Here is a 10,073-nt window from a genome sequence, read left to right on the forward strand (position 1 = left end):
CAGAATGAACTAAAACTGAAATTAAAGGAAATTTGAGGAAGGAGGAAGAAGTGAGAAGAAAAGAGATAGATGAAGGAAAAAAAAAACTCATGTTGTGACAGCTAAAAGCTGCTAATATTTTTATTTCATTAAAGTCAAGTTTGCAATGATGGAAGGATCATTTGGGTCCTTTTTTAAAACATAAGATCAAAATAAATTTTTGAAAATATAAAGAACCAGATTGAACCAAAAAATAGGATAAAGGACCAGATAGGTCATTTGGCCAATTTTTTTTTTATGAAAGACAAAAATCCTATCTAATACATTTTCATAAAATGAGAGACCAATTTTGAAGGACAAAACAAATTTTGTCCTATTTGCAATTATTAAAAATATATTTAACCCACATTGGTATAAAGCCAATCTAAATCTAGACCTTAAACAAATTTGATTTAACATGATATAAAATCATTGCACTTATGCACACCAGTGGACAGGCACTTTGATAGTGATGTAACTTGCCTCCCTTAATTCTTCATTTTACCAAAGAAAAGAAAGTGTCATATTCTCTTAAGGCAATAAATTCAGTATTATACAAACAAGCATGTCATTTCATCAATCGTTTGAAAATGTTTTCTGAGCCACTATGGATTTCATCATACCACCTGAAAAATTAACGGGACAGTACCCTTAGCTCATAACATGGAAGTTTCATTTAAGGTTTTAAAATAATATTTATCAATGATTCCATGGGCAGGGTACCATTAATTGTGAGCCAGCCATTGTTGGAGTATGGCTTTACCAATTGGCACCATCCGCATCCCGAGCTTGGTAGAAATCATTTGGCCGGACAATGTTGACCTCCTCAAACTCATTATCATCTGGAAACAACAGAAGAATAACTCTTCATTATGTTGTTTCTGAAAAGCAAAGGTAAATAGCGCAGGCACATGCATAATAATTCTTTAACAGACAATGCCGTCAAAATGGAAGTTTCAGGAATATCTGCAACAACTAAAGGCGGTAGAGAAGAGAATATAAGCTACGCGTAAATGCCAACTGCATGATCGTCAAGATCACTTCAAAGATACAAAGAAAGACTCCATTATCTGTGTCTTAAGAAATAACCGGGAGAAAGGAAAAAGGGGGGGGGGGATGGAGGGACTAGTTACTTGAACTTAAGATTAAAAAAGAAGTTAAAAGTATCAATAAAATGGATACTTCGTGAATTTCTTCAATTTGTTTTTTTTCTTTTTTTTCAATCAGTTACCACTGAACTTATATTAGATATCCCCTCAATATGTCAATTATCACTTTAACATGACAATTTTAATTCCAGGAAGAATCTCAGTCCAATCAATCACTTGACAACTGCAGCTCAAGTTAACTTTTGGATTGAAAAAAATTATTTACTTCTTTGCCCCTTTGGTTTCCCCGAACCTCGGTAAAGTCCATTAAAAGCAAATGATATGTTTTAGTGAAATTTGAAACAAAAAGTTTTGACATTGACAATAGAAGTAAAATCCAACTGAAACAATTCTTCTGTGGTTATAAAAAAATAATGGATGCAATTCTAAGAAGCCATAACATGCTAATTAACAATAACAATTGCTTCTTTTTTTTTCTGTTGGAAATAATAATACAGCAAAAACTGAGACTGCCATTTTCAGAATTAGAGCAAATATATGATTCCATAACTCAACCATGACTACTCTGGATGATGATGACGACGATAAAAGCAGCACAAAGCTCGATAGAAGAATGCATTTGGTAAAAGAGAAAGAAAAAAATTATTCAAAAGGACTATTGGTCACTGGTGTCAGACCCTTGTATAGTAGATAAAGGGAAGCCAATGCCAAATAAAAAGTCCCATTGAAGTCTTAAAACTAAAAGTAATGAACTATGGTGCAATAATTCACAATTCAACAACAAAGCCTTTTTCCCATTACATGAGGTCAGTTACATGGATTAAATGGTGCCATAGTGTTTTATTACAAATCATGTCCATGGAGAAGCCATTGACCTCTAAATCCTTCTTAATGGTTTAGACTATAATTTTTTTCAGCCTAACTTCCCCACATAGGACTACAGGCTACCCCTCTTAAGTGGGGCTTCTACTAGTCTTCTGCATACATGCCCAAACCACCTCAGGTGAGATTCTACCATTTTTTTCTACAACAGATGCTATCTCAAGTTCTCAACTTTCTTTCTAATGCATTCATTTTAATCCTATCTTGTCTAATATGTCCACTTATCCAACATAACATTCTCATCTATGCTACATTGAGTTTATTTTGTTAATGGCTTTTTACCACCCAACACTCAGTTTCATACAATACAACACTACAAGTCTTACAGTTTTGTGATAAAAATTTCCTCCAAGCTTGAGTGATATTGTCACAGAATACACTTGAGGCACCTCCTCCATTTCATCCACCCCACTTGAATTCTAGTCGCGCATTAGTTAAAAAGGTGTATATTTTTACAGCATTGAGGAGAAATAATAATCAAGGGAATAATCATTCTATTTTCAAAATAATAATTGTTACAGCTGTCATGAATTACTAGTAGTTAGTTAGAGGGGGTAAGAAAATAAATAGGAAAGACTGACAGAGGGAGGAGAATAATAAATGTAAGAAGAGTTGGCCTCTCAAAGAGCTAAGTTAGGATTGATGCAGCTCTTGCTACTTCATGTATTTTGATAAAGAACTATCCAAGGAAGAAAAGTTTGACTTAGGTGAGCTCAAATTGGATGGACTAATCACTAGAGCAAGGAGTAAAAGATTTCAAGAAGAGTTTGTCAAGAGACTAAATTCTCTCATGGAGGGAAAAGAAGAAGAAGTGAAATTCATTTATTTTAGTCAACTTTTATAATAAGATTTATTTTCATTTTTAATTATATTTTTGGGTCTATTTTGAACTTGTAATGGGCTGCTACATTTTTTTTATTGTTATTTGCAAGTCTTTTAATTATTTGATTAGTTATTAGGCCTTGGACTTAATTTAAGATTATTAGTAGAAGTTATAAATAGACTCCTTAAACACTTTGTTGACATTTTTTATGAAATTTTCAAATTAGACACAGTCAAGAGAGTGTCTCTCTTGGTTCTTGTGTGAAACTTTAGGTTCTTATCAAAGAATTATATCTTTTGTGGCCAATCATTCTCAACTTATCATTCTTCCAAGATTGTGGTGTTGTTCTTTTCACTTCTTTAATCCCGCTTTTTTCTTTTATTTTTCCCAATTTCATAGAACCCCGAATTGGTTTTTTTTTGGTTTAACTCTATATTATTATTATTTCATCTTTCTATGTTTTATTTCTTTGAGTCTATCTTTCTTTTTTGAATTATATCTAGCATCAATATCTTTTTATCTTTTCCTTTTATAAATATAGAATTAAAATTTGTGAAAAAAAAAAACGAAAGAAAGAAGTATAAAAAGAAGAAATCCAGTTTTCAAATTTGGAGGCAAAATTCTATTACAGTCTAGATTTGGATTTTCCCAATCACATATTTGCATTGAATTGAGAGTCAAAATAAAAAATAAAAAAAAAGTACAGAGTAAAAAAAGGAAGCAAAAAAAAAAAAACACAAAAAAAATTGCATTCAACGTCTTTCTTGTTTTTACATACTTTTATTTCAAAAAAAAAAACTGTCTTGTTAGTTATTTACATCTAGTATAGTTCAATTCTTGGACAATTCTTTTCTTCATTCTAGAGTTTTTAGTTTGTCTTCCTTGACATTCCTTTCGAGTATCCCTTTCATTATTTTTGTTCGTCTTTAAAATTCCTTAGTTTTGTCATAGAGTATTTCTTTTCTTGGCTTCTTGAGTTGAGTCTTGATTTGTGACATATTTTACATTGAATATTTCTTGATGTTGAGCTTGAAGATTCTGCATAAGAACTGAAAAGAAGCAAGAGTGGTAAAAGGCAAGAGTGCATATTATAAAAGAAAAAGTCTTGAAAGAGTGATACATAAGTGAACTTGAGTGGAACACTAAGTTGAGTGGTGAGATCCTATTCTATTTTTTACTTGTACACTAACTTTTCTTATAGGTATGGCTTCTACAAGTGGAGATGCTACTCTATCATCTCCAAAAATCGCAAGGCTAGAGGCGGAGATGATTAAACTTGGTGATCAAATGAGAAGAATGAGTTATGACAATGAAGAAAGGATGGAGAGAATGAGAAAAGAGAATGATGAGAGTTTGGGAAGAATATATAGGAGTAGTGAAGCTTTAAGTGTGAGAATTGAAAATATAGAGCGAAAAAGAGTGGTAAGATCATCTAATTCTTCTCATGGAAAAGATGATGGATATGAAGAGGATGAGAGAGGATGGAGGAATGAAAGGGATAGGGAGAGAAGAAATCATACAAGATATGGAGGTAGACAAAGAGAGGAAGGGATTGAGGGAGTGAAGGTGAAGATCCCTACTTTTAAAGGAACTTGTGATCCAAAAGTGTATCTTGAGTGGGAGATGAAGGTTGAGCAAGTTTTTGCTTGCTACAACTACAATGAAAAAAAAAATATCAGGTCTCCCTAGAGTTTGAGGGATATGCCTTAGTGTGGTAGAATCAAGTGAGGAGTGATGTTGAGAGGATGAGAAGACCTTTGATTAATACTTGGCAAGACATGAAGAGAGTTTTGAGAGAGATTTGTGCCATCCTAGTATGGGAGAGACCTTCACAACAAACTCCAAAGATTAATTCAAGGATATAGGAGTATGGATGAGTATTACAAAGAGATGGAGATTTCCTTGATTAAGACTCAAATTGAGGAGTCTCAAGAGGTCACCATGGCAAGGTTTTTGCATGGTCTCAATAGGGAGATCCAAAACATTGTAGAGTTGCACCACTCTGCCTCCTTGGAGAATCTCATTCATCAAGCTATCAAGGTGGAGCGACAATTAAAGAGGAAGCAAACATACAAGAAGTCCTCCTATGGCTCTTCAACTTAGAAAGACAAGGAGACATTCAAGAAGGAGGGAGGATCTTTATTCAAATCTCATGAAAAAGTTGTTGCCCTTGGTAAAAATAATTCTAAGCCTACTCCCACTTCTTCAAAGGCGAGTTCTATTAAATGTTTTAAGTGTTTGAGAAAGGGTCATATTGCCTCCGAATGTCCTAACAAAAGAACTATGGTTGTGCTGGGCAATAGGGATATCACTAATGCATCTTCTTCTAACTCTTCTAGTTCTTCTCGTGAGAGTGAAAGTGAATGTGATGTACAGCCCCTGGAAGGTGATCTTTTGATGGTTAGGAGGTTAATAGGGAGTGTGTATAAGGATAGAGATGAAACTCAAAGGGAGAACATTTTTCATACTAGGTGCAAGGTCATGGGAAAAATATGCTCTTTGATTATTGATGGGGATAATTGCACTAATGTAGCTAGCCAAAGATTGATTGAAAAACTTGCTTTGAAAACTTCCCTTTACCCTACGCCTTACAAACTACAATGGTTGAATGAGAATGAGGAGCTAGTTGCAGATAGAAAAGTTTTGATATACTTCTCCATTGGAAAATATATTGATGAGATACTGTTTGATGTAGTCCCTATGGAGGCTAGTCATCTCTTACTTGGAAGGTCTTGACAGTATGATAGGGATGTTGTCCACAATGGTGTCACAAACAAATTTTCATTTATACATAAAGGGCAAAAGGTTACCCTTAAACCTTTGTCTCCAAGTGAGGTTTGTGAGGATCAAATAAAAATGAGAGTGAAAAGAGAACAAGAGAAAAAAGAAGAGAAAAACAAAATTGATGAAAAGAGAGAGAAACATGAAAGGAGAGAAAAGAAAAAAAAAGTGGAGATAAAAAAAAGAGTGAAACTGAAAAAAAAGATGAAAATCAAGAGAGAAAAATACAGAACTTGTTCATGAGAGAAAAAGAGGTGAAGAGAGTGATGCTAGCTAGGCAACCTATGTATTTACTAATACCTCATGATTATTGTTTGTCTTCTAAAAACTAAAAGTCCCATTGAAGCCTCAAAACTAAAAGTAATGAACTATGGCGCAACAATTCACAATTAAACAACAAAGCCTTTTTCCCACTACATGAGGTTAGTTACATGGATTAAATGGTGCCATAGTGTTTTATTACAAATCATGTCCATGGAGAAGCCATTAACCTCTAAATGGTTTAGACTATAATTTTTTTCAGCCTAACTTCCCCACATAGGACTACAGGCTACCCCTCTTAAGTGGGGCTTCTACTAGTCTTCTACATACATGCCCAAACCACCTAAGGTGAGATTCTACCATTTTTTTCGACAACAGATGCTATCTCAAGTTCTCAACTTTCTTTCTAATGCATTCATTTTAATCCTATCTTGTCTAATATGTCCACTTATCCAACATAACATTCTCATCTATGCTACATTGAGTTTATTTTGTTAGTGGCTTTTTACCACCCAACACTCAGTTTCATACAATACAACACTACAAGTCTTACAGTTTTGTGATAAAAATTTCCTCCAAGCTTGAGTGATATTGTCACAGAATACACTTGAGGCACCTCCTCCATTTCATCCACCCCACTTGAATTCTAGTCGCGCATTAGTTAAAAAGGTGTATATTTTGACAACATAGAGGAGAAATAATAATCAAGGGAATAGTCATTCTATTTTCAAAATAATAATTGTTACAGCTGTCATGAATTACAAGTAGTTAGTTAGAGGGGGTAAGAAAATAAATAGGAAAGACTGACAGAGGGAGGAGAATAATAAATGTAAGAAGAGTTGGCCTCTCAAAGAGCCAAGTTAGGATTGATGCACCTCTTGCTACTTCATATATTTCATTTAACTTAAAAATCTGTATCGTTTTAGTACCTCTGGTACTTATTAATGAATATATTATATTTTTGGCTGATAAAAAAAAAATATATTTCATTTAACTTTCACTTAAAAGTCGTGTGCTTCCAAAGGTTGACCCACAATCCACATCTATTTCTCTATCATAACTCACAACATTAAATAAATTTAGAAAAGTGGGATAAAGCTTGGTTGTACAATATGGATTTCAATTCACTCCTATTCTTGAATAACAGGAATATGAATATGGTCTAGCTATAGAGTAATCAAACAAGAACCCACTATGATTAGTTTCAAGATTCTATAAATTAGAAAACAAATGTATTTTTCAAAAGAAAATTACCAAATGATTAAAATTGTAGATGAGTAAAGGAACTAAGTGATTAAAATTACCAAATGCACATAACTCCTATGCATCTCCTATGCATCTTTGATGCACAACATAGACAACAGGCAATAGGACTCTGCACACAACCAGTGAAGGAAGAAAGGAAACTAAATTGGCAGCAAGGAAAAGGATAACAGTATACCCATTACCTTTTCTCAAGGTCAGTGCAACGACAGCATCATTTTCAACCTGAACAGGAAAAGTAATTATAGGAAATTGTCAACGCCTATAAGATGCAGTACAGGTATAAGCTATAAGAGGAGCAAGTAGGACATTTCCACCAGTATTAAAAAAAATACATGAAAAATGTACATCGCATGAAGTGTAATGATGTTTTGCTGCTTAAAAGAGTTTAGAGAGAGGAGAGTTTTACTAAATCTGTGATTGAGGATATAATGAATTCAACCCACTGTGTAAGGATTACAACCAGGTATATATACAAGGTCCTAACTGTCAACTAACAAAAGTTAGTTGAGTACACAGCTGTCAAACTCTAGTTGACTAACTACAACTAACACTTAGAAACAGAAACTGATAACTTCAGTAATACAGAAAAGAAAAAGAGAAAGACTCTTATCGAATATCGAGTAAGTATACTCTTATACTACTGTACCTTTTGATCTGCCAGAGTCTTAGAGTCTTCTAATACTTCTCCAGTAACAGGTAGAATTAACCGTTGATTATTAGCTGGCTGATCAACAAGTTCTTGCAACTTCTGTTTTATGTCAAGAATTTTATCAGATGGCTTGCACCTGATGAAGTAGGTTGTCTTACTACGTTTAACACGAATGTACATATCCTGCCAATAAGCGACAGTTTGGATTAAGATCACTCCAAATTTCCCACAATGCATAACAGACATCCAAAAATAATTAGCTAACAAATCTCCATCTATGCTATGAGTAACATCAGCATTAACATTATGGCACTGACAGCCCATCATAGCTCGGAGTATCCATTTTATAATTGAACATGATACGATGTTAAAGCACACCAGGCAGAGGCCTCTAGAAATTGATAATGAAAGTGAAAGAAAACAGGGAATAACATGTTCTTTTACAAACAAAAACCAAAATACTACCATATGGCATGATCCAACTGCAGTAACTCAATGTGTAGCTTAAAGGAAACAAAAAAATCAAACAAGCTATAAACATCTTCATGATCTCCCAAGTCCTAACATCACATTCACAACTATATAAAATCCAATGAATTTCTCAAGGCTCAAGCACTAACACACGGTTAAATGAGGGTAATTTCACGTACTTACATACATGCGGTCCCCTATTTCCTTTCTCATGAAAGCACAGCAAAGGCAATTGCTTTTACCAATTCCTTTTCTCTTTTATTATTTTTCACAGCCTATAGACATAAAGAGATAAAGAACATTTTGGACCAGTTTCCTCACTTTACTTGGAATGACTTGAAAACAAACACGCAAACCCAATTCTTAACTTTCAATTTGAAGCCATATTTCGCTGTAAAATTCCATAGTACCCATCCAAGTAGTTTCAACACAGAGAACAACGGTTCGAACAGCACAGAAAATCTATGCACATACCATTTTATTGCGCTTCGGGCGCTTCTCCTTCTCCTTGGTAACGAAATCTAAGGGTGCTGCAGTCCACGGAACTGAAGAAAAAATTGAACAAAAAAAGTTTGGTTTTCAGTATAATGGGGAACTTTGCGAAGACAACTATTGATTTGAAGCGTTTCGATTTGGTAAAAGAGGGTTCAGAGTACCTGGGAATTGGTGAATATTTTGTAGTGTCAGATTTGGAAGAGGGATTCTCACTCCCTCACTAATCGTGATTAATTGGTGTTTACGTGTCCTGTCGCATTCACTTTTTAACGCGCTTGGCTCGGTTTATTTTTCTGTTGCAACTAGCAGGGGTACCCGTTGCACGGGTTGCATGGGTTTTTATTTATTTTTTAAAGTGACATGTAAATAAACTAATAAGTTTATAAATACTAAATTCATTAACTTAATGTACACTCATTAGCTTGATACATATAAATCTTTTGAAAATTTAGTCATAGTTAACTTATTTGTTTCTCTCAAAGAATATATTTTGTGAAAATTTTTATTTATTCTATAATTGTTGTAATTATAAGTATGATTATTGTAACACCTCAATTTTTTTCTTGAAATATAACTTTAAAATCATTTATATAATAAATGTTGTGTAATACAAGTTATTAAATTTTAGTTTCTATTTCTAAGTTGACAAAACACCTCAATATTTCTTTTTTTTTTTTGGGAAAAGAAGGAACACACATATCTATATATTTATTGTGTTTGATTAAAATGTATACATATAATTAAATGCTCATAAATAAAATATCCTGTCAAAATGCGAAAAAAGAAATATACATCTTGAAAATTGTGGTCATTTTTCTTCTATCCTTATGCAATGCTATAATAAAGTATAGATTCAGGAAATAACTTGCACAAAAATTACATGATGAAGAGAACTAGAAGGAATAATAAACATCCATATCGAGTTTTAGTGACCCTTATAGTTTAAACATAAGTGTACTGAAATCACTTCAATCGTAACAAGAAATAAATATTCACTCTCTCCCCTCAAAACATCACACAGTATCACCAAAAGGTTTTATACAACAAAATGTTATGTCACTAAGTATAGAAATCTTCCCACCCCAAATATACATCAAAAAGGGAAAAAAAACATCATACACTTAGAGCAGTCACTACCCAAGACCCATAACTACCTAGGGCGAAGTCATATATTTGGAAATGTCGCTCTCATCTCCCGAGGAATCATGTTCCTTGTCGAATGAAAGCATCTCTCCCTCAAGTATCTCTTCACTAATAACATCCCAGTAATAGGCAATCTCGGATGACGTGAGATCCTTATCATCACTAAAAATCTCCC

The 10,073-nt window shown here is 33.6% G+C and overlaps 1 protein-coding gene across 1 annotated transcript; it reads right to left on the reverse strand.

Annotated features, from left to right (window-relative positions):
* Window positions 1-410: 410 nt before the first annotated feature.
* Window positions 411-9,058, reverse strand: LOC114409618 (NEDD8-like). Its single transcript, XM_028373129.1, has 6 exons — window positions 8,917-9,058; window positions 8,735-8,805; window positions 7,787-7,972; window positions 7,323-7,362; window positions 742-860; window positions 411-644 (listed from the first exon to the last, which is right to left on the reverse strand). The coding sequence occupies exons 2-5, from the start codon at window positions 8,735-8,737 to the stop codon at window positions 778-780; spliced, it is 312 nt and encodes a 103-aa protein (XP_028228930.1). The 5' UTR covers window positions 8,738-8,805; window positions 8,917-9,058; the 3' UTR covers window positions 411-644; window positions 742-777.
* Between the last annotated feature and the right edge of the window lie 1,015 nt (window positions 9,059-10,073).

This window comes from Glycine soja, chromosome 4 (genome assembly GCF_004193775.1).
Source record: "Glycine soja cultivar W05 chromosome 4, ASM419377v2, whole genome shotgun sequence".
Lineage (NCBI taxonomy): Eukaryota > Viridiplantae > Streptophyta > Magnoliopsida > Fabales > Fabaceae > Glycine > Glycine soja.

Excerpts from the sequence above, each read along its gene's own strand:
- LOC114409618 (XM_028373129.1), bottom strand. Across the intron at positions 7,363-7,786 it reads AGACTCTGGCAGATCAAAAG|GTTGAAAATGATGCTGTCGT; the intron begins GTACAGTAGTAT and ends TTTCCTGTTCAG. Across the intron at positions 861-7,322 it reads TGCACTGACCTTGAGAAAAG|ATGATAATGAGTTTGAGGAG; the intron begins GTAATGGGTATA and ends TGTTGTTTCCAG.